Raw genomic sequence first — 25,471 nt, forward strand, 5'->3', positions numbered from 1 at the left:
TAGCAGTTTTAGTATGTACACATATTTATTTAATGTCTACACATTATTTATGAGTCAAAGAAAAATAATGGGAATACCTTCGGTAACAAAAAGCAAAAGTCGCAAAATATCGTATTTTCTTAACATTGTTCGGAATTGATACCTTAAGACATCTGATCATACCGACGGCGTCAGAGTTCCAGTACTGCATAAAAACTCATAAATTTTCTCTCCCATTTCGCTTTAGCTTCGAGAAGTATGAAAAAAAGCTATTAAGTATACGAAGGAGATAATGCCAGTAAACGTTGAGGATATTACAGTAATTATATTCATAACATTCTTGAAATTAGAGTAATATTTTTACTTTATTATTTAAAAATCATAAAAAAATGCTAAATCAAAGTCAAAGTCAAAAATCTTTATTCAATATAGAAGTTACACTTGCTTATTGATAGTCAAACATCAATCACTGGTTCAAAAATTAAAGCCTCGGACCTGAGAAGAACTGAAGAAGACAAAGAGGGCTAGTTACAAGAAGAAATCTAATTATATTTTATGAATGTCATTGAATTCTATTTTAAGAATAATGGCACTATAGCAGACAGCCAATTGTATAATTTTTTATCTGTCCGTCTTCTTTTAGATGGGAATAAATACTGGTTGACTTTACGTAATTAAAATAAACAACTATAAGAAAGTACATATACCTATATGTCTTGTCAAGTTATACTACTAATCAAGTTCTCATAATTATTATTTCGAAAATAATGAACATGTGTATGTATTATATTTTAGTTAAATCTTAACATTTGGAGATGTATAAAAAAGAATAATTCATTAATTCATTCATTCGTTCATTCGTTACTTAATGTCAATCAAAGTTGGCACTGTTCAATGGGTTAGGAAATTGTAGAAGATTAGCAAAATCGATCGTCAGGGATTTTAATTGTCAAACACCGATCTGTCGCTCGAAACTGATTGAGTTCGCTTTTATTGGCCTTTTCGTTGTCCGCAAAATAAAATGTAAAACGTCTAAAACGAAACAACACTACATATTATAGATAGATAACTCTATTTTCAAATGCATTCAACCTAACAAGCCATTGGGGTTGATGTTTTGGATGAAAGTGTAGCTACGAGTTTTATTTCTAGTTTCAGGATGTTGAAATCGAACACACGGGCTCTATACTCGGTTTTCTTTTTACGTCTATTTATATTCCGTGCTGTCGTAAAAGGGATGCAGGTAGGGGAGATCCGGGCGTGTGACTCCGGCCATCCGGCACGGGTAGTATCTTCCGTTCCCCTTTCCATACCTTCATTATAACTGGCCGGGTCGTAGGGGCGCGGGGCGGGAAATAGGGTTGCCAATTACAAAGGTACTTTTCATCCGGGGACGAGGTAATGAAACATGCCATTTGTACGTTCATGAGGAAATCCATTATTACATTCCGTGAAATATGACGTATCCTGAGTATGAAATTAAAAACACTGTAAAATTAACCTCTCAATGAAACCAATGATTAAAATTTATGAAATACACTTTATGAATTAATTTTCGTACATTCTATTTGATTTACGTATATTAATTGAAAAATAATGTTATACTGTATATATTGACATACGCCTATAGACATTTCAATTTATATTAATATTTAATAAACCCTAACATTGCCCCAGCAAGTACTAGTTGTGTACTAAAGAAACTTTAACAATACATGCGACCGGCATTGTGAAACTTTACAACTTTCTCGCTATTATGGTTAATAAATGAGGAGTTTAAAGTTGGAATGCGGCAACACCGATGCACAGGCTGGGCGCGTCCTGAAGGCGCGCTGCGTTAGTCCGCGCGAAGCGGCGCGGTGGCTTAGCGCTCCGCAGTGTCCCGGCCGGCCGCCCTAAGGTACTCGCTTTCCGCGCCATCCTGTTGCGCACTTCACAACAATGTTTATGTTAATGCCCTTGCTCTCACTACCTCAAACAACTTCCCTTTAGCTTTTTAGGCAGTGCGTAGTATTTTTCGCGCGCTTTCTAAGTTATGTTTTCTTTGTTGTTGTTTCCTAAGCTAAGCTGCATTTAAGTTTGTTTCTTTGGGCTTGAACGTATCGATTGTCAATATCGAAATTTGGCAGTTTATAATGAAAGAATATAATTTATTTCATTAATAACAGTTAACAGTATAATCTACAAAAATATAAATATATCATAAACTATACTTTAATTCAGAAGTAGAGTCTTTGTGTGTTCCTGGTAAACGCTGTGAGTATTATTTATGTAGTTCGTACGTTATTTTAACGTAAACATAAAAAAAAAACAGTTACTCTTTTATAAAATTACCAGATAATTAACTATTAGTTTACTACTAACAAAGAAATACGTGATACAAATGTTAAATGAAATTTTTAAGATTTGTTGGGTACAAATTTTATCCCGCGCTAGCGTTAATATTTAATGAGACGTGCGACATTTATTATTAAATTAATAATAGATGACTTTATTCCGTTATATTAATATGAAAATATTTAATATATTTGAACTTTATTCATATTCAGTATGTTGATTTAAATTTTATAAAGAAAACATTTTTACATAGATTTATGTCAGATAGAATAATTTACTTTATTGACTATTACTTCGACTTACATTGGAATGTTTATTTTCCTAATTGAAATATATGTCGAAGGCTGTCTGAAAGAATTTATACATATATATTATTAAAAAAACATTTATTTCATGTTTTCTATGTTATATTAAATATGTCATTTAGAATAATATTTTAAGCAAAAAAAATTGTTAAAGTGCAATTCTAGTCTAACTGAATAAAAGTATTTAAATATATTGTATAATTAAATTCCAGACACATGAAAAGGGATTCTTCGTTAACAACGCAATTCGCGCAAAATAAATTGACATCAATATTTAGGAATGTATTTTTGATTTGATTATTATTCATCACGGCGTTTTATTTGTGTTTGTAGAGTTACGTTTGAGCTTCAGGCACGACTGCCAAAAATATATCTAAATTAATATTTATATTTATAGGAAATAACACTTGAATTATCAATAGTAAATAAATCTTTAATAAACGGATGCGCTCTTAAAAATATATCAAAACATTTAAAAAAAAGCTATTTAAACAAATCGTACAAATCAAATCAATAAAATGGAGATGTACATACATATATCAATTATATACAATTAAATCGATACGCTTGCACTGCTTTTACAGAATTTTATAAATCATATCCTTCTGAAATAATCTTAGTGGCTACAATATAATATAAATTTGGGATACGTTACGTATGAAAGACGTTTGCTTTTTATACAATACTTTTTGGAGATTTGGATAAATATACCAAAAGATATATGAAATACTAGGCTACTGTACTCTACTTTTTTGTGTTGCCGGGGTGAAAAATTTATCGCTGCGTTTGTTCCGTGAACCGTTTCATTCGTAGCAGGTGGGCTACGTAGACAATTAGGATGGAACGTTTTAATAGCTCCCCTTTTCTCTGCGTAAGCTCAATCTCAATTTATGATATTGTTTATATTTAATCGAATCCATTGACGATATTGTAATGACGAGTTCAATGATTAATATTATTGACATTTTTATACATAATTTCACTTTATCATATTACATCGTTATATTATGTTATGTAGCAAATGTAAATTTCCATATTATTCATATCCAAGCATACAATAGAGCCGGAACATACAGTTTCACGTAACTTTCAAATTTTTTTAAAACTTTTAATGTAGATTGAGACTATAAAATCAACAACCGAATAAATATCTAAGTAAACGTAACGCAAATATTAACAGAGCGCAACGTGACGGATAGGTTTGTGTTTAATTGTTCCGTACGTACTCTGGCTTCTAAATACGGGACAATGAAAGTAGATGATACTAACTTTATTCTGTGAATTACTGACTTTGTCGGCCATAATTACGGAGCTAAGCGTTTTGTTTCTTAACAAGTACCGCCTCCGGGGAAATTTTTGCTTTGAACTGTCCCATAATTGCCTTTTTATGTTCTACGCGACTAACATATGTTACTCTTGCCTTTCCTTTTATTAGAGCTGTACGCCTTGTCTATCAATACTATATCTATGTATATTATATGATTCTGTCAACGGTCAGTGTGAAGCAGTATTTCTTTTAAGTAATAAGACTCAAGACCAGCTGCCAACTAGGTTTGCAGGTTAGATATTTTTTTTATATTTCTAAATAGAATTATTTGTTTTTATTAATTATAATATCTTAATGTGGGTGTTTTTTAATGATATCAAAATCCAAAGTCACTTTAGCCATTCCATAATAATAAAAATGAAATATTAGTAATTTCGTAGACATGATTGTAGCAACCGTAGCTGAGCTTAATATTACTATACTTTATTATTAAAAAAATATTCCTTGTAATAATAAAAGATAATAAATTTAAAATTAAATAGATAAAAGATTAATGATACGACGGAAAAGGTTTTGCTAGACGGGCCTGCGTCTGAGTAGGTATTTATCAATTATTCTACCGCTAAATATAAATTGTCTTTTTTATTGCCACATTTTGGGACAAGTGAGCTAGTGTAACTGCGGGTACTAGGGACAAAACATATACAGCTTATTATTGGCTAAGTACGGAGCGGTTTTTATATCCTGTATTTTCTGGTATTTGGGTGAAAATGGCCATCTGCCTAATTAAACTTAATATAAAAAGAATCAGTTCCATAGTACCAATATCTTTGTATTTGAATTGTGATATAATTTTAGATATTTCCATGTACTCGTTATCCCTATTTTTAAATAATGGATTATTTAAAAATGCTAACGGATAACTTTTATAGTAACGCAAATTTAATCATAATTCAATAAAAAATATTTAATAGATATAATTTTTAAGAAAAGGGAAAGTGTAATTTCTATTTAAAATCCAACAGCTTCAGCTTTTCTTTGATAAAAAAAAAATATTACAAAACAATTTCTGTGTCAGGAAATTCATTTCCGTAGTTTCATAAAGAACAAATCCGATTCTTTTAAAAATTATTATGAGCGAAGAGATTCAAAGCGCATCTCTGAAACAATGGGTTGCCAGCTAATTGCCGTTTATAACTCTCGGAAACAGCTTACATCGTTAGCGTAAGCTCCCAAGAATAAGCCGTATATAAACTAACAAATATACATTGAATGTCGAGTACCGTAAGTCCTAATTAAGAAACAATTAATGTCACATCAGTGTCTTATCTAGTTTTGTCGTCGCATATTTAGTTTCATAACGCCTTTATTAATCCAATTTATCATTTTATTATTTGTTTATATTATTTTAAGCATTCGGAATACTTATACGTACGTTGTTATAGTTATAAAGATTAAATATACAATTCGACTAATTACTTACGTCATGAGGGTTTTCTAGTTGTCATTAAAAAGTCTCTACTATAAGATAGATGTCTACGCGGTAATCATATCATAATATATCTCCACAAAAAAGATTTTATTTATAGACGAAATTGAATTTGTATTATACGTATAAAATAAAACTGGATTGATTTTCAAAATTTTGTAATTGTTTTTGAAAACCGAACCTATAATACTTTGAATTTCGATCAAAAATAGATTTCAATATCAATTTCACTGAAAATGAAACTTATAACAGCGTATTCGATATCATTCATATTGGCCCAGCATCGCTTAAAATTCTGTTTCGTCCATAAATTGTTTTTTCTGAAAAAAAAGAGTTATTTGATTTTTTTTTCTATTTTAATGTTTGGTATGATCTTAAGGTATAAAATATAACATGAAAAGGCATATTAATAATAAGCTAAGAAAGGCAACAATTAAACTTAATTTTTAAGAATAATCTTAGGACTTAGTACTTGTAATACCTAAACAACGATTCGTCTACAATTTTTAATTAAATATTAAAATGAAAAAGTCTGTACAAAAAAAAACATACTCAATAAACTATAAACAAAAAAATTACCAAAAAAATGTGTTTGTTGTCGTTTCACCAATGGGTGATTACTATTTTACAAAGTAAAAGAACACAAGAAACAGAAAGGGCACAAACAAGTAAAACAAGATAAATTAAATACTGAACTTTGTGTTGTGTTCTGAATATTTCGGTTTGGAATTCCAACACAAATATTAAATCTGAAACAGTATGAACACTAGTTGTTATAATATTTTAACATCTATGAATATACTTAAAGTATTTATATTCGATTATGTTACAAGTAAATTACTGCTAAGAAATGTCGTTTGATTGTTATAAGGATGTTGAAAACATTAAAACAATGTCCTATTATAAGTTTTTAATGGCTCTTACTTAGTTTATACAACCCTAAAAGGGATCTTTAATATCACTTTTATTACACATTACTTCACTACGACTGACTTAATGGTAATTCAGATATGAACACTATTGATCCATTCATTTTCCTTGAATGTTTTATTTGCTGCAGCATAATTTAATTTTTCGGACAATCGTTACCAAGAATAAGAAACAGCCAATCAGACGGAAGCGAAATTATTTGTTTTATTGGAATTGTATAATTTTATTGTGATGAAAATAACTCTTCTCTGATTTATTTTTTCGTTTTTCATTCTCATTAACACACGTGCATGCGGCTATGCTTACAAAAACAAGTCAATGAATTTGGTCACACGTACAACCATCCAAAGATATTCTAAGGTTCTATTCGTCGTACCTTAATCCTTTATTTAGATTTTATTTGCCTCGATAACATTAAACAATATTATGATAACTCAACTAAGATAGCTTACCATATTGAATACTTTTTAACCTGGGAAGTCAACAGTTTCCTTTATATAGTCAAAACATCATTACCATTTTCAGCGTAGTTTGTTGATAAACACTTATTTGAGTGGATAACAATGTCGGTAAAGGTAGGGATAAAATAACAAACGTTTTCACATGTATTTTTTTAACACTGAATGCAAATTAAATATTGATCGCAGAGTTATTTATGTACATCCATGTTTTATTAACAACCAGCTCACGGACGGTCATATTAAACAAGTGCTTTTATATTGTATTACACTATTGATTTATGGGATATCATAAAATCATTAACAGTGCCCTATTTACATAACGAGTAACGTTGGGTTGAATACAGCCTATGTCTTTTGTATTCGCTTATGTTTTTGTCGTTAATTCAACTAAGTTTATTTGATCTTTGAATTTTAGTTGTATAGTAAGTTATATATGTTTGTCTTATTTAACCTAATATAGTATTATATAATTATATCAATTATTGATTTCTAAGTCAAACCAGGCACCTGGTTTTTTGGGACTATGTTATAACACATACTGTTTTATACTATTAAAGAAACAGAAAATAAATTAAATAATAATAATACGATTATATTGTAATTTGGCATCGAAATGATTTTTTTTTACTTTCAAAAATATTCAATTGTAAGGGATCTTGTAAACCTTTATAACCGGGGCTTGAAACTACGATTCATTGAAGATTATAGATTTTTATGTCAGCCCTTTTGTCTGAGCGTAATTTTAAAAAGGCGTAGGTGTTTATATTCAAGTTCAGTTTTGTGTGGGTGGTACCATAGAATAACATTTTAACATTATAAATTAATATTATCTCTATTACAATATTTTAACTCTTATTAATATTTTAATTAATATTTTACCATGTTTTAAGTCTACTAGCAGGCATTTCATATAGAATAAACCTAAATAATATATTTAGATAAGTCATTTATTACAGAAATAAAGTAGGTGAATTAAAAATAATAAAAACAATTGTTTAACACTCAAATATCAATTGAACAGTCTTGTCCAATAGACATAACGAACTATCTTATCATTATCTCATCCTCTATAATACTTGTAAAATGTATTTTATATTTCGTTCTGTTAAATGCAAATTCTGATAGTGTCGCTACTATGGCGCCCGTTTTATCATCTTCCCGGCTGAGAGCTACATTTTCATACGTAAATTAAACGCAAGCAGGGCATAAAAACATTCTGCCGCGGTCCTTTAATTAATGTGATTAACAATTTAATTAATGTTCTGACGTTTTATTCGAAACCGAATATATATGGTTTTATTTCGAATACGTTCGCTTATGTTAATTTAGAATTTATGGTCTTTTTATGTTACGTATCAGCTGAAATATAGAAAGGTGCAAATCTATACAGTACAAGCAAAATGATACAGTTAATTATATAAATGATATGTTTCTTCTTATATTAATTAAGCAGAATATAAACTGAAGATAGCCATTTTAAATCTGGGCAAGATTAGCTGCTAGTTTCTTAATTTTGTTTATTATAGTGAATAAAATGAACTAAAAAAGAGTGTATATGTTTAATCAAATTTTCACACATTTATCTACGAACTTGCGAAGCGTTACCATCTTAACTGAAAGACGTCAACTAGACAAAACTGGATAAAAGCCTCCCTCAAGGAAGCGTAGCGAAGTAGCGTGGTGGAATAAATTCCATACCTATTCAGGATGAGAGAGACTTTGACCACAAATGGAGCATTTACGGAGTTAGTTTACCTTCCTTCTTATAACGTCTTTTTAATATAATGATATTTTTTTATACTAGATCAAAATATTCCTGGCATATAAATGCTCTAATTTTCGTAAGTAAACCACTACTCCGAATTTCGCTTCAGCAAGGATCAAAGAGAAATGTAAAATATATTATACGATTTACCTTACTCGCTTATTCTATTTAAATCTGTAGAACATTCTTGTTAGATGCGGCAATTCAAATGATTATGCAGTTTGGTGGAATTTAAAGAAAATATTCGGTTTCCAATGCTCATTTTCATACTTACCGCTCAAGTGAAATACGTTCAATTCCAAAACATAACAATACTAAGTGGAATGTATGATCACTGTGGTACCAACACAGATGGCTACGGCTTTGTGCAAGCGTTGAGTGAAAATGTAAACTGTTATTTATGACGTTTGCCCTTTCTCAATTAATACGCGACGATACTGACGTCTTAATTTATATTTTATAACTTATTAATATCTTATGAAGATCCTGCCCATAGTTATCTCTACACTGTATATTATTATTAGTTGCATTATTATTTTCAAAGTCGTATTATTCTGTCTTAGAGAAAGCATTAGATGATAGAAACGGCATCTCTTATTACGTATTTAAAAATAGTACTAAGTAAATTCATACGATCAATACTGTTTAATATATATGAAATGGTTCAAGTTTTTCGCTGTAGTACCAAGTGAAAGTTAAGTGTTCTATGGTTTATATTTTTAAATTGCGCAAAATAAAATGAGGCTTTCATTAAGAGGCAATCAAATAAATATATTTATATATATTAACTCTTGATGTCATTCGAAAGGTAACTTGCCAAAATGGTAGACGAAAACGTATACACACAAATAATACTAGTAATGCATATTTCATTATATTAAACAAAAACCATTGGTAAATAACCAGAAAGCCAGAGATTTGCCATGATGATAGATTAAGGTGACCGACTCAAATGAAATAAAAAAGTATCAAAATATGTGGTGTTTTTTATATTGCGCAACCACAATATACTACAGTAACATTACTTTTTATAATAGCACCGTTTTTAATAAACGAACCCCTAAAATAGCGGTTTCGTGATTTAAAAAGTCGTTTTGTGGTTAATTGATGTTACTTAACCTTTTCGCCGAAGCGATTCCGTACATTGAAATTTGAAGTCTCAAAGTGCCAGTAATTGTGTTTGTCGCCTTAAATAATAAAATATTTTGATTAATAGAACGCGGATGGTTTTCTACTGAACATCGCGTGTCTTTATCAATTATTTTATTTTGCATCATTTTTTTAATTTATACATGTACAATCGCTCACAAGTGCGAAACAGTTATGTATAAAACATTTGGTTTATATTTCCGGAACCTGTCCAGCATTGCCGAGTTTACATTAGGTTATTTTCCTGTTACTGACGATGTATTATAAATTATGAATACCGAGTAATCGATTGTTTAAATAGCCCGAAATAATACTAAAGACCACACGTTTGCCTTTTAAAGTAAATTAAATAACAACACGAACTAACTACTCCAACTCTATTAAAAAAGTAACATGTTTTCTTGTTAAATAGTTAAATGGAATTGAGCTTCAACTGATTATATAGAGTATATTAGCATCCTTTCCACCATTTCACGCTTTATTCTTTTTAAAGAAAAAAATTAAATTAAATTTAAACAATATAATAAAATATAATATAATGAAATGAGGTATTTATTAAGAGGCAATAATATATATTAACTCTTTATATTATGATATATCATTCGAAAGGTGACTTGCTCAAAATGGTGGACGAAAACGTATCATGTATGATACTCAATCTTATTAGACCAAAAAGACGAAGAGAGTAGACTTTGGAAAAATAAATTTAGTAATAATACATTTAAAATTTTTAATAATTTGTATGTATAGATAGACTGTCAAAGCGAAAAACGCGTCGAAACAGTGGCCAATAGTTGGCCACTAAGGACATGGACACAAGTAAAGTAGTATGAGGTTTAGCGAGTGTCAATCGTAGCTGTCACGCACACCAAGATACCAAAGTCGGCTCATTTGTTTTTTTGTTCTTTTGTAGTGTGACACGCTATTTAGATATATAAATAATCGAAGATTTAAAGATAGGCCGCTACGGATAGCCTAAAACAAGTGAATAGTGAGTGATATCATTGCTCTATTCTGTTTGACCGCAATTTTTTTAAATAATAATAATAATAATTTATCGTCTTAAAAGTGTATACAAGTTTACAAAATAAATTAAACTAAATAATCAATATCTTCATTCATCAAATGAAGCATCTGTAGCCGAACAGGAAACCTGTATTTCAGCTAGCTGTGCCAACTACATTACGAGGAGTCTAGATGGCTGTTTTTAATTTTTTCGGGTTTTTCTCTTTCTAATTTTATAAAAGTATAAGCGATATTTCAAAATAAATTAAATTATAATTTCTATTATACTATCTAGATAATTACTTATTCTAAATATTTACACTAAACTTATTATATAGACCTGTATCGTAGGATGGGTACTCACTCTAAATTAATTTCGTTTGATTGTATAACTACCCATCATTGTTTACTTTAGAAAATTTAATTAAATTAGTTATATCAATTCTAAAACTATATTAATTTGTATGTAAATAATATGCAAAACCAGCACAATATATTTGTAAAATTATGAGTAAGTCTATAATACTAAATACTTATAAAGTTATAGTATTGTTTTTCTTCTTTACGTTTCATTATCTTCAAAATAACATCCTAATTAAAAGCGCTTAGCTCGGGAAAAAATCCTTTTTCTCTCTTCAGAGCGTTATCTTGTGGAAAGTCATTATTCAACAATGCATTTTTCTTTTCGTTCTAGAAAATTCCTCCTTCAGTTTTGCTATAATGTATAAAATGATTTTGTACAAAGGGAAAATTCAATTTAGCCGGGATAATTTGTACTCAGGCATCCGGTTTGTTACTAAGGTCCACACGTCATGTTTGGGCTGTTAATCTTGACACCGTAAGGCTCAGCGTGCACGTTATATTTTACTTTAGTGAAGTTGATTTCAAACGCCAGGCTTGACACAAACTTCCTTTTAACGTCACAAATTAATCGTTTCTTAAAAAATTGGAATTGGAATGATTATAGATCTATTAATTAATAAATTGGCCTCTCTCCACGTTTAATTAATTATGTTTTAGTAAAATAAATTTAACAAATATGATCGGATCTGATTCTTCGCTGTCATTATTCTAAGTCGTCTTACGCACACTAAGAAATATCCTGTAAGTACGAGCGTCACTCACTTATATTTATGCGTGCCCATAATAATTTAACGAGGAAGGGTTTCGTAAGTGAACAGATCTATAGTATAGTGACTATATGACAGATACCCGCCATTTTGGAATTTATAAGCATCCTAAACACACTTTGGGAAAAATACCTGAAAGTTCTCTAGGAGGTAATACGTATGCAAACAGTGTTGAAGTAAAGATATAATGTTATTAATTTTATAGTGAATAAAATATATAATCCAACAAAATTAAACATAACATAAAAATGTTTCTTTTTTACTTCTCAGGTTCGAGGTAATTTATTCCATACCAATGGTAGATTATGCATTTTTGATAAGCAAGTGTATCGTTTATATATTGAATAAAGATTTTGACTCAGATTTTAAAAAAAGTGAGTGGATAGATTTATACTATTATAATTTATAAGATTTATATCAAACAGAATAAGTAAAGAAAAACGCTTTGGTTAATTGCTTATATTGATTATATTCCTTTGTTTATTAATTTTCTAGAAAGGCTTTAGTCTTCATTCACGTTAGAAGCATTTAGTGTACATACCATATAAACATCCAGTACCACAACAGCATATTCCATGTTAAAGAAGCTTTTAAAGAAATTAAAACTAAATCATTTAATTAAGTAGATTTGAAAGCAAATGAACAGCTATTGACCCGGTTAGCCTGACCTAAATATTATATTTCAACTTCCTTGAAATCATTTTTCATTTAAAATATGAATAAAAACTAAATCCATTAAAATACGTGTTCAAATAACGTCTTCTATCTTTTTGTTATTAGGGTTTTAGGCAATATACAAGGGTTATAACTCATCAGCTACTACCGTCAAATATATAATAATAGGCATTGTATTACTGTATTTTAACAGTGAGTGGCCCAATGGTTATCACAGGCACAATAGATATCATATCTGAAATACTATTGTTGGCGCCGAATTGTCGGTATGTATAAGGAATCGACTATATTTCTCAGAGCACAAATACTAATACGATAGATTTGTTGATTTGTTGGAGAAGTTTTTACGGTTAAGTGTTACATTTATCCGTCTGCCTTTTTGTGAGTAATATAATCGATTCTTTTGTGTTGTGTATTAGTGTTCATATTTTGTCTGGTTCATTTAATAATAATAATATTAATTTGTAATTGATATTTATATTAAGTATCTAATTGAAGGATTGTTTAAATGCCAGAGGTCATAATATTAATACAAAGCTAATAATGAATGTTATCATGTTAAGTGTTCTCTTAATAAATAATAAATTCGTATATACATTTTTCAGAGGTCTTCAGTGTTAATATAAGTTTCTTCTGGGAACTCGTACAAGTTCGTTACTTTCCGAATAAATCATGATATAATTAATTATATCGTCATTAATCACCCTACGAAGAAATATGTCAATTGTTATATTTTGAGCGACAATCCATACTTTTAACTAGAAACAGCTCTGAATATACTCACTACCTCACTTTGTTTGTATGTGTGTTAGAGGTCAACTAGAGCGTAAACACATCAACCTTTTTATGCTAATGAGGTTTTGGTTGACCCGTGGCAGTCCCAAAGAGTTATGATACAAATACGACTCAAAAACAATGAATGTTACATGAAAAATTGTAGTCGCTGTAGAGTTTCTGAGCAATCTTGATACTTTACTACTTATTATTACTATATATTAGATAATATATAGTAATATGTAGATAATGTGATCGATTGTATTTATTGGAAAGAAATATATATATATATATTGGAAATGAAAGAAGCTGATTTGACTAAGTGATCCGAATAGATCATGTGAATCCTAATTGCGATTTCATATATACGCACCACTGTGATTCCGTGCTTTATCTTGAGCTCAGTGATGAAGGTGAAAAGATCGTGTGTTAGATGAATTTGTCTTACCCACCAACCGCAGTAGCAACAAGCGTAGTAATATGCACTCCAAACTTTCTCTTATCAGTACAAATGGTCTTTGCTCAGCAGTAGGTCATTTAAAGTCACAGAACGCACGATTAATACACTCTCATATTTTAACCGAATCATCTCATTCATACATAATTTGGACATTTCTAAAAGACCCACATTCGGAATAGGAATTTTATTCTTACTGCCAGCTTAACTTGATATTATATTCTTTACTTTTGTAACTTGATATTATACGAAAAATGAAGAAAATATACGTACATTTCTAAAAAAAACATGTTAATAATAATATACATGAATTATATCGACATATTATACATTTGATTTTTTGTTAAATACAGATTTTATAAAAAAGATTTTAACGAGTATGCGCACAGCCTAACATATCGTGTCGTGTGAATTGAGGTTTGTACGATGGTATTATAGATTTTATGTCACATAAAATGACTGTGCTACGCCTCTAAGGGTGTTTTCATACGGTGCGTCAATAAAATTGTCAAATCCCTATGTAAAATAATAGACTCAAACGCAATTTTTAATTCGTCAAATAAATTCATTCGCAATTTTCAATTCGTGTCGTACATAAATATCGAACGTTTACCATATGATATTAAAAAGAGATCTTGCCGTCGTCGCTTCAATTGCAGTGCCGTGTGAAACCACCTTAACTAGTCGCCCTAATAGCGTTGCCATGTTGAATTAAATGTCAACATATTTACGGAACAACATTATTATATACATGAAGATATGTAGCATCAATGCGCTTAAATGTTTGATGTGTCGTCGTTACGACGAATCTGATCACGGAGTTGATAATATATATTTATAATCATAAATTTGAAATAAACTTATTGTGGATTAAATTTGTTATCTTACGGTTTGATACTGATGGACTAATAAGCGCAAGATTAGATTGGTTATACTTATGTATAAAAAAGGGACAGACGGGAAAATGGGTCATCTGATGGTGGTTACCACAGCCTATAAACATTGGCGGCGTAAGAATTATTACCCATTTTTTAAGCTGCCAATGTTTTGAACCAAAATGTTATGACCCTTGTGCCTGTAATTCAATGGCTCACTTACTCTTTCAATAAAACAAAAATACTAAGTATTGCTAGCTGGCGGTAGAATATTTTATGATTGGATAACACATCTCTACCCACAAATAAACACAATATTATAAGTATTTTCTTTTTCCACTGATTGGAGTTAGGCAAATAAATGGGTCTGGTTTTCCTTGTCGGGAAATTGACAATTTCGCTCATACACACTGACACTGTAATAAATATAAAATATATTTCATCCCACCATAGCGCAAGAATCTGTGTTATTATGTACATTACGGAGGTAGAATAAGTAGTGAGTCAGTACATACAAAGATAGTGAAGATGCCCTGAAAATACTACAGGTACTAATAATGATAGTAAAAATATATATAACAATTATAGTTTTTTGTCCACGTGAGTGTATAAATATATTTTGCCCCGAAAGAGATATAAAAAGTCGCCGTATTCAGAGTCGCTGTACAAAATTCATAAAAGACAAAGGATAAAACGGTATACCACACTTTAACGTACCTAAACTTCAAATGTACAGTTATTTGTTTATATGTATAAGAACCTACGAAGAATAATATACAGCTTCTGCCTCAATTGAATTTATTTGATCACAAAACTCTTTAAAAACTAATTTTATTTTGTATTTATTTTGTATTCCATTAGAATATTTAAAATATATCGACAAAACTACCGGTTTTGTTGATACTATACTAAATTTACAAAACTGTGTACAAAATTATAACTTAATCGCATGCGTGGAACTGGCTTAAAATTAATTTACAAAATTTCACCACACATACTAAAAAGTTAAATATAAGTTTGTCAAATAACAAAGTTCATAATAAAATATACTTACTTAAAAAAATACATTAACCACCTCATTACTTTGTTTTATAAACGTACAAAACTCTGTCATGTAAACAGCGCTAAGTTTTATTATTAATGTTTGAATTTGATAATTTGAATCTTAAGTAGATTAAAATAAGTATTAATCTGGAATGATATCTATTCGTAGTCAAACTTTCCTTATAAACTAACGACCTTGTTTGTAAACTTTGTTTTACGGGTTTATAGTTGAACAGTAATTTTACCCTTTTCTTTGATGGATCAAGGTCACCATCTTTAGTGCTATAAAAATATTAAACAATTATCTCGAATCCGTTACCAACCTTGGGAACTAAAATGCAATGTACCTAACTACCTGCCTGTAGTTACACTGGCTCACTCACCCTTCAAACCGAAACACAACAGTCCTAAGTTTTGCTGTTTGGCGATAGAATATCTGATGATCGTGTGGTACCTACCCATTGTTGCACAAATTCCTACCACCAAGTAAAATTGTAATTCAAAGAAGATATAAAGCAATATTTAATCACCCCCTCCAACAGTATTTATAGGTAAAGCCGTATGTTTTTATCGATTATAAATTTTACATTAAACATGTATTTTATTAATTATTACCATATTCCTTTATACCGCATTAGTTACTAATAGTAATGTGTGATTTTAGCCGCACGCAAGTTACCTAATAGAGTTTAGTACATTCCTTTATAAAACAAAGTAATGAGGTGGTTTGGATCCGCGGTAACGTCTTCGAATTTATCACTCTCCGAACCAATAATGTTTCTATATCGGGATGTAGGTTTGGGTACCCTAATTCCAGAGGTTTAATACGTGTCTTTCCTTTGATATATTGTTTACATAAAATTGTTTACGACTGTAACGATTTTAGTTGTAAATTTTGCTAGTTGCAGAATTATCAATATTTTGTTTATTTTTTTACATTACATTACATTAACAGTATATTATATTGTAAATTTCCCACTGCTGGGCTAAGACCTCCTCTCCCTTTGAGGAGAAGGTGCGGGTTGGTGGAATTCACATGTGACAGAATTTCGTTGTAATTAGACACAAGCAGGTTTCCTCACGATGTTTTCCTTCACCGGCGAGCACGAGATGAATTATAAACACAAATTAAACATATGAAAATTCAGTGATGCTTCCTTGGTTTGAACCCGAAATCATCGGTTAAGATGCACGCGTTCTAACCACAGGGCCATCTCGGCTCTTATTATATAATATTTTGTTTATGACGAGATGATTTTGATTTTCGATTTATATCAAGACACAAAAATCTTTATTCAAATTTAAACGGCGCACTTGATTATTGATTGTCAAAATCTACCGTAAGCTTGGAAATAACCACTCGGACTTAAAAAGCACCGGCAAAAGATATTCAGCGGGGTTTTTGTTACGTAAATTTTGCAATTAAAGCTTTCATACAATAATAAAAATGATTATAAGGCGTGCAATCAACTAAAAAGTCATTAGCTTTGTAATATACCTTTTGCATACAAACGCTCCTTAACGATTCTTTTTTTGGGTTACTTTCGTAAAAACCCTTTGTAATCGGGTGATATAAGTTATAAGCTTATACTTGTTCCTAGTGTTAACATTAACAGTAAAAACGTCACAAAAAATTTCCATACATACATTACATTATCAAATATCTATATAGAACAGCGACAGTCAACATTTTAAATCCATTAAATTTACTGTGTAATAGTAAGTTAATAACACTAAGCAAATGTATTATTATTTCAAAGAGTGCATTGTCATATATCAAAAAATGACTTTTTATTTCGAAAGATCAAAAACAGTATTATTTCGTATTTATTGTATGTTGTTGTGTTTATATATATATAGACTAAAAGACGTGGCAGCTCATTTATGTAAAAGAGAATGACAATTGGACCAAGAATATGGATAGATCCTTTAGGGACTCCCGCAGTAACTGGAGCTCCGAGAGATATTTTTCCATTTATATTTACCCTCTGAATATATAACATATATTAATTTCATTACTTAGCGGTAGGGCTTTCTGCAAGCCCGTGCAGGGTTAACACCACCCACTCATCACATATTCTACCATCAAACAGCGATATAGGTATGTATTGTTGTTTGAAGGTTGAATGGGCCGTTAAAACACATGATGCACAGTGTATGTGTGGTTGGGGATGTAGTGTCGATGTAAGGAATGGTTAATATTCCTTATGGTGTCAATGTAGGCGGTGGTGCCTACTTATCATCCTGTGAGTCATTTAATAAAATTAATAAAAAAAAAAACAATAAATTGAAATCACATTATCATAGCTCGCTTAGCTTCTTTGAACTACAATGCTAATTTAATGCATAATAATGAAAAATAGTCTACGTCATATTAATTTTTAATATTTAACTCATGTTATATTATCGGAATTGCGATTCAACGGGGAAATGTGGTTACTCTTGCAAGCAGTCATGATAGAAGCAATTTTTAATTTAGATTTTACCTATTTACTAATTAAACTTCTCAATAATGGTGTTAAAGACTGACGAGTTTCATGTAAATTCTTACAGAAGTATAAATAATTATAAAGAGAACGCTTTAAATTGTCTAGTGGTTAGAACTCGTGAATAAGAACCGATGATTACGAGTTCCAAGCCCAGGCAAACACCATTGAATTTTCATGTCGTTCATAAATCATAAACATCTTGTTTATAATTTTCGTGTCCGCGTTGTAGGAGAATATTGTGAGGAAGCCTGCATCTATCGATTGAAAATCTGCCGCATGTGTATCCACTAATCACTACTGGAGTAGCATGGTGGAAAACCCTCCAAAACCTTCTCAAATCGAGAGGTGGCCCAGCCCATTTACAGGCTAACAGAGATGTTATCGCGCTTCGTGTTTGTGACCAAAAAGTATTTTATGCGAAATAAAAAATGGCATAAACGAAATTGTAACTGAAATAAATGTTTCGGTTAATTCCGGATGTTATTTGAAATAATGACGGCGGTTGCATGTTTATGGATATTCCATTCTTATTGTATAATATTCGTTAATAATTATTTTGCGTTTTTATATTTGGTTCATGAATTGAACATATAACCATCGCACTCCACTCTTGTGCATCGGTGAAGGAAAATAAATAGAGCAGCGTGGTGGTAGATGGTCTAAACTTTTTCCTCGAAAGGAATAGAAGTGACAGGACTTTGTTCACGCCTGGGTCAGCGCCATCACATAGGCGCCTCATCACCGCCAATAATAAATATTTTGTATTGACGTGTTTCGTTGGGGGGAGTTCATCAGTTTTAATAAAACGACAAGCAACATATTACATCCTACGATAGATGGTACATTTGTTTACCTTCTTGCAGTCTCATTGTATGTCGGTAAAAATGTCTTAATATCGGTTGAGCCACTTGCTTTTTCAATTATTATAAAGAAATAAAAACTCAAAAAATACCTAAAATTAGATATTAAATCATAGTCATATTGTTTGAATTATATGTACGTTAAAAAAAAGGGTTACGAGAACGTAATCTCTTGTTTGATAATAATGTTGCTACGTTGAAATAAGCCGGCAAAATAAATTGGGTTTAAGTACACGTAACGTTTTTAATTAAAAGTTTTAAAGTAAACAATGGAAGTTTCACCGCAAACGCCGGGAGACGAATAAAAGCCGAATAAGTACCAGTCATTGGAGTTTTTTATGAACTGATTTTCGAAACTTGAACAAAGACTACTGTTAAAAATAACGTCGCTGTTTCCTTTTGAATTTTTCTATTATTTTTAGCATATTGTTATGTTAACTTTAAAATAAACTGAATCGCATTTTAGTTTTAGAAAATCATTATTTTGTATAATAAATTCTTAATATTTAATAATTTAAACAAAACGAATTCGAATTCAATTATGAAGGCCGAAGGTCAAGTTATTATTACTTAGGGCCGGTGGATATGGGCGGTGGTCACTTACCATTACGTATCCATTTGCTATTATATATATATATATTATATTATGCTTCGTGCTATACATAAAAATAGACTTGTGATAGTTGATTATTTTTTTCATAAAAGTTATTTTTTATATAAAATAATAATAGAACCGCAAATTTTAAATGAATCTTCTCGACAATCTAAAATTTAAAGCTATAATGTCCTTTGTGTCGTAATTAGTGTCACCCTTCATAACACTGGAGAACAAAGCGCAGTTAAGTAGGCGGTGCCTCCTAATATATGCGTTTAGATCTGTTTTATCGTTATAATTATAATAAGTAATATTGACTAATAGCACTTGATGTAAACTTGTTTACAACTTTCACAGCAAAATGTGACATTAAATATTAGAATATTAATCCCCAGTAGTAATTAGTTCAAACGGATATGCGCAAACTCTACCATCCTTGATATTATAGATATTTGCATTAAAGTTTTAATTACATTTGTTTTGAGATTACTAGCATTTATACATGTACCACTAAAAGGTTTAGTACCCTCTCTCGAAATATCAAACGATTAGTACTTATAGTATTAACTCGAGCTCATTTGTTCATTTGTTGAGAATTATAATTATTACTAATTTATATCACAAAGCGTTGTTAACAGAATCAGCGCTCATATATATTTTTGTCTATTTGTATTTTCTTGTTTTATAGCGTTTTATAAAATTGATAAATTTTAGGACGCTTGAGCGGTGAACTACAATGGCTTAAAGATAAATTTGTTAACGATTTAACAAATATACTGTTGTATATGATACTGTACAAATGATTTATCAAGTCTTTCAAACAATGGCAATGAAACTGTTTTGTTTGACGATTTTAAAACGATTTTTTTTAATTAAAATGTATGTAATAAATTTTTAGAGAAAATATGATTATTTATTTTTTACATATAAATGAAGACATTGAAATTAGTATCGTCAGCTATTTCTATTTGAAATGTCGTACAGACTTTAAATGAAACAAATACGAATTTAATGAGACCCTATTTGTCGATATCGGATGAGGTGCTTAGAGTTAGTAAACAATCTAAAACTTTTGTAAAAATAGGAAAAAAAACCATTCTCATCTATTAAATTGGAAGCTGTATATTTTGTAAACATCATAGTTATTAGTGATCCACCCAATAAAGTTCATATTTTTATTATCAGGCAAATATAAATAATAAAGCCAAATACTCACGAATGTTTGTGTTATAATTTATATTTAATGAACTTTAAAGGATATTACCAAGTTTAAAGATTAATATTTTCACCGTATCACATTACACGTAAGTTCAGTCAAAACATTTCGTCAAGTTTCGAACTCGAGCACTTGTACCTTATGTTGACCATTGACGGTACCTTATATAGCTTAACAAAGTTGCTAAGACGACTGTTTGCTGATAAGCTTTGTTAAGGGTTAACAAACTGAAATACTGTAGCGCTCCTTTGTGAGTTTTGAAAGTTTTGGTGGTCAAATAATAATTAAACAATAAAGTAATAATTGTAACACACTTTGAATATTATGTTTAATAATTAATTATTAGGATTTGTATTGCAAATTTTGTAAATATTTAATTCATAGCGATGATCGCTATTGAGATTCGCTTCAGTTGACGGTCTAGAATAAAAAAATATATATTTGGATGTTATATTTTGAGTATAGAATTGGTTTATACAATAAAAATATATCCATTGCACTTAAAAAACTAATTATTTTGTCGTTTAAAAAATTCGTTGTCACGCTAATACTACGCCGTAGCGACGTCTCAAGCGTGGTTACAACATAACATTTTTAGAAAACACTCTACACTTCGGTAAGACAAGACTTTATAATCTGCTTGCGATTTATATCATTATACGATATTTATATGGTCATGTTAGATAATTTTAGTTTGGAACTTACAAAATAATTAATTAAAATAAAAAAAGATTTATAATATATATAAATATAACTTTAAAAAAAAGTGATTTATAATTTATGTTGGAAAAAAAATGCAATATTTACATGAATCACATTTAAATATCTAATATTAATGATAACAATCATTTTTATGTCATTGTAATTCAGTTGTCTCTGAATAAAAATCCTCAAAAAATCCAATATATTTCAATAAACGCCACTGATGTTCCTAAATAGGTAACAAAACCAATTCTTAAAATTATAATATTATATTTAAATCGAAATTTAAAGAACGCAATTAGTGCTCTCGCGTACCTACATCGTGATATTATGTAAAGGTTCAGGTAATTCGTTTTTGGAGCGAAACGTGCGTCGCGTTCGGTAATAATCAATTTTGCCTCTTGCCAGCGGCAGAGGTAAATACGATTCTAGTGTTGCGCGTTCGTGACGATTTGATTTTTAATTGCTGCAGGCGTTGCTGATGGCAACACATTTAACATACAAAATTGTTATAAATCACGACATTTTCCGATACAATCAAGGATATTATGACACACTGGAATATGATCGAATGATTCATAAAGGTGGACACGAAAGAATATTGTTAGTTGTGCAGCAAAATAGGATTTTAAATTTTATCAATTTAGTATTAATTAGTTAGTATATTTTTTGAAACGGTAAATATATTAACACATTTAATTAAAAAGTTGAATGTATTAATCCATGTTGTTATGTTTGTTTTACAATTATAACAACACTGAATAACATTATTATGCGGAAATTATTTAAATTAGACTAATTATTTATTTAAATTTTACAGATCGTCCTTACTTTCTAAAGTCTAAACACAGGAAGTAATTGTTTAGAGAAATGTAGATATATTTATTTATCGAGAAGGTTACTTTAGTGTCCCCATAATCATCCAAATATCACATTTAAATGCGAGTGAAACAAGTCTAAATCATTAAAAAGTAAATAATCCGAGGACCAAAGAAGCAATTAAATTAACTTTAGCCTAATGTTTTACTCATAAAAATATTTTAGAGTCAATTACAGAAATAACGTAAAAAGATTCATTAAATTCATACAACCGAAAAGAAAAATTAAAAAAAAACTTTTAGGAAAGTCTAAATTTGAATAATGTGGATGAAATGTAGATAAATTTTACTCGAGATTCAATTACGTTCGCTTCCTGTATGGAATGTAGGTTACAATGCTAGACAGGCGTGTTGATTCTGCTTTTCAATTATAAATGCCAGCGTTTATGTACAAATACCGAGATTCTTTCAAGTCTAATTCAACGTATATTTCTCTTTTATCAGAGACAAAACTATCATGTTATTATACATATTATGTACAATCACATTGAGGAATATGTAAGACTATCTTATTTTTTTTAAATTGAATACCTTTATTGATTTAGTTAAAAAACAGTTATTAAAAGAATAATAATTTGCCATAAAATATCGCCGTAAAATATCCTAAAAGTTTGCTGCTTAATTATGGGTTTCCTTATTCCTGGTATCCCTTCGTTTTATGGGGTAATCTATATGAATATAAAATTCATCTAATATAAATTGGAACATTTTCTTTTCTAATGGGGAAGAGGAGGTTTTATGTTTTGTTATATTAAAGATTTATTGTAATGTTATTCGACATTAAACTAAATGAGTACCTTTGAAGTAATTGATGAATAATGTTTATGTTACGATTTGCAAATATATAGACGCAGGCGCAGGCGGGGCGGGCGTGCGGCGCGAGAGTGCATGGCGTTGCTGTACCGCGCGACGCGGCTTAAAGACCGCGCGGACACGCACGTCTTCACCTTCGTGGTCACACGTTCCGTCACCCGCGAGCCCGACCGTGACGTCACCTCCAAGGACTTCTGTTGCTCGCACCAACGATGGGCCGTCGCGTTCAATCGCTCCGAGGCTTCACTGGGTCAGTATGATAATATTATAATAATTATTGTTCATATTTCGAGCAATATTTTAATAGACAGTATAATATTTTTACAGGTGTTTACCTAGTATGGCGGGGTGTATGCGAAGGCATGCGAGTTTACGTCGACTTCACTTTCACCTTGCTTAGTCGTGACCACTTTACAGCAAACGAAGGTTTCTCCGGCAAGCAAGTTAGATTTTACGCGGGTTGTGCAGCTCAAGGACGTGGACGATGCGTTTCACTTGCTGAACTCAACGCCAAGTTTGCGGACGCACGTGGCGAATTCCAGCTAGAACTAAGTATGTCACGTGTTCGAACTTTGTATTCATGGGAACTACGAGCTCCTCGTTTGGATACACCTCCCATAGCATTTGCCGGATTTGATTGGTCGGTGTCTGCAACCGGCGGTGTTGGAAAGGAACCACTTACATTGCGTCTTGTAAGACTATCTGGTGAGGGACAGCGTTGTCGTATCCGGTATGCGCTAGCCCTTGGAGAAGGAGAGAGACGGATACACTCTGGTCCTCTCGAATGCCTTTGCGACACAGAGGGTCGTACTCCACCGTGGACTCCTCGTCCTCCTTATCGTCTTCTTCACAAAGGTGTTCGACTAATGGTAGAATTAGTATCAGCAAGAGCCTTAGCGGAGCTATCGGTGCCTGTTGCTGGTCGTGCTGCTACGTGCTATGATCGAGATAAACAAGCATGGGCATTGCGTTGTGACACACATTCAGAAACAGTACGACTTCACATGTTGTACCGCGATGTCCACCATGTGCCGCGCAACCATCTACGCTATGTGAGTTGGTCGGCATGGTTAGTGCGATCTGCTCCTGCTCCAGGTGAACCAGAGGCAGAAGAGTTACCCGGGGCACCTTTCGAGAACTATTATGCTCAAGAGAGTGCGGACGAAGGACTTATGATGGAAACGGCTTTACGGGTTGAGGATGTATCCAGAACCGGGTGTCCATTTTTACATCCAGGCGGAGAACTTCAAGTGCGCCTTGAATGGTCCGACACATATCTCCTTTTTCAAGCTACTTATCACGTTTATGACGACCTTTGTCGATTACATGCACACCAGATGAGGTAATATAAATATATATATTTTTATTTTTAAAAGATATTTTGAGTATCAAGTTTAAGAAAAATATTGTATTTCAGACGCGAGATAGCCGCGCTACAGGCGGAGAACTACTCGCTCGAGCGACAGTTGTTCAGTTATCAAAAGAGCCTAGCCTACGCTCAAGCACAGGCCGGGGAGCCAGCGGTAGCGGAGACTAGCGGCCGGCGCTCACCCGCCGAGCGGTCGTTGTCTACCGACACGGAGTATGCGTGAGGTGCGGGCCCTGGCAGCGTGTAGACACGTTGACCGCCTTCTACATGCCCGCACTCGAGTCTTCTATCCTTTCGACTGATTCTGACGTTTTTGAGCGATTTATCTATTTTTCTAAACGTTTTATGGCGAACTGCGCCCTCGTCCGCACTGCTTCTCGCCGGTCGTCTGCACTCTCGCCGCTCGGGTCTATCGATAGCTGATTATTATATTCGACTACTTTTCTATTTATCTGTACATAAAATATATTTAGATATAATATATTATGTATATTTCTTAACTTAAAACTCGAATTCATATACTACGACAGTCGATTTACGAATAAAATAATTAAAATATAATTTTGTTTGATTTATTAACAAGATAATAACCACATAAATTGTTAGTATGATTTTAGGTAAATAAGACACAAAAAATATAGCAGCGCATAAGTAACAAATACATCAATAATTGCGAATAAGACCTATAAATATCCATAAATAGTTATGCTTTTTAAGCTTTTTATATGTATAAAAGTTGATTTTATTTTTATGATTAAGAAAATTCAAAAATATTTTCTCATTAAATACAGCTTTGAAATCTATCTTTATTCAAACATTCATAATATAAATTAAAAAATTTAATATTAGAAGTTTATAAACAACAGAATTGTTGAGACTTAAAAAAAATGTCTTTTATTATACATAT

General features: G+C 31.2%; 1 protein-coding gene across 1 annotated transcript; it reads left to right on the plus strand.

The window, feature by feature from the left end:
* The first annotated feature begins 1,780 nt into the window (after nt 1-1,780).
* Nucleotides 1,781-25,125, plus strand: LOC113393781 (uncharacterized). The gene is made up of 4 exons (XM_026630827.2): nt 1,781-1,879; nt 23,231-23,445; nt 23,523-24,537; nt 24,613-25,125. The coding sequence occupies exons 2-4, from the start codon at nt 23,271-23,273 to the stop codon at nt 24,785-24,787; spliced, it is 1,365 nt and encodes a 454-aa protein (XP_026486612.1). The 5' UTR covers nt 1,781-1,879; nt 23,231-23,270; the 3' UTR covers nt 24,788-25,125.
* Nucleotides 25,126-25,471: the final 346 nt, after the last annotated feature.

This window comes from Vanessa tameamea, chromosome 2 (genome assembly GCF_037043105.1).
Source record: "Vanessa tameamea isolate UH-Manoa-2023 chromosome 2, ilVanTame1 primary haplotype, whole genome shotgun sequence".
Taxonomy (NCBI): Eukaryota; Metazoa; Arthropoda; class Insecta; order Lepidoptera; family Nymphalidae; genus Vanessa; species Vanessa tameamea.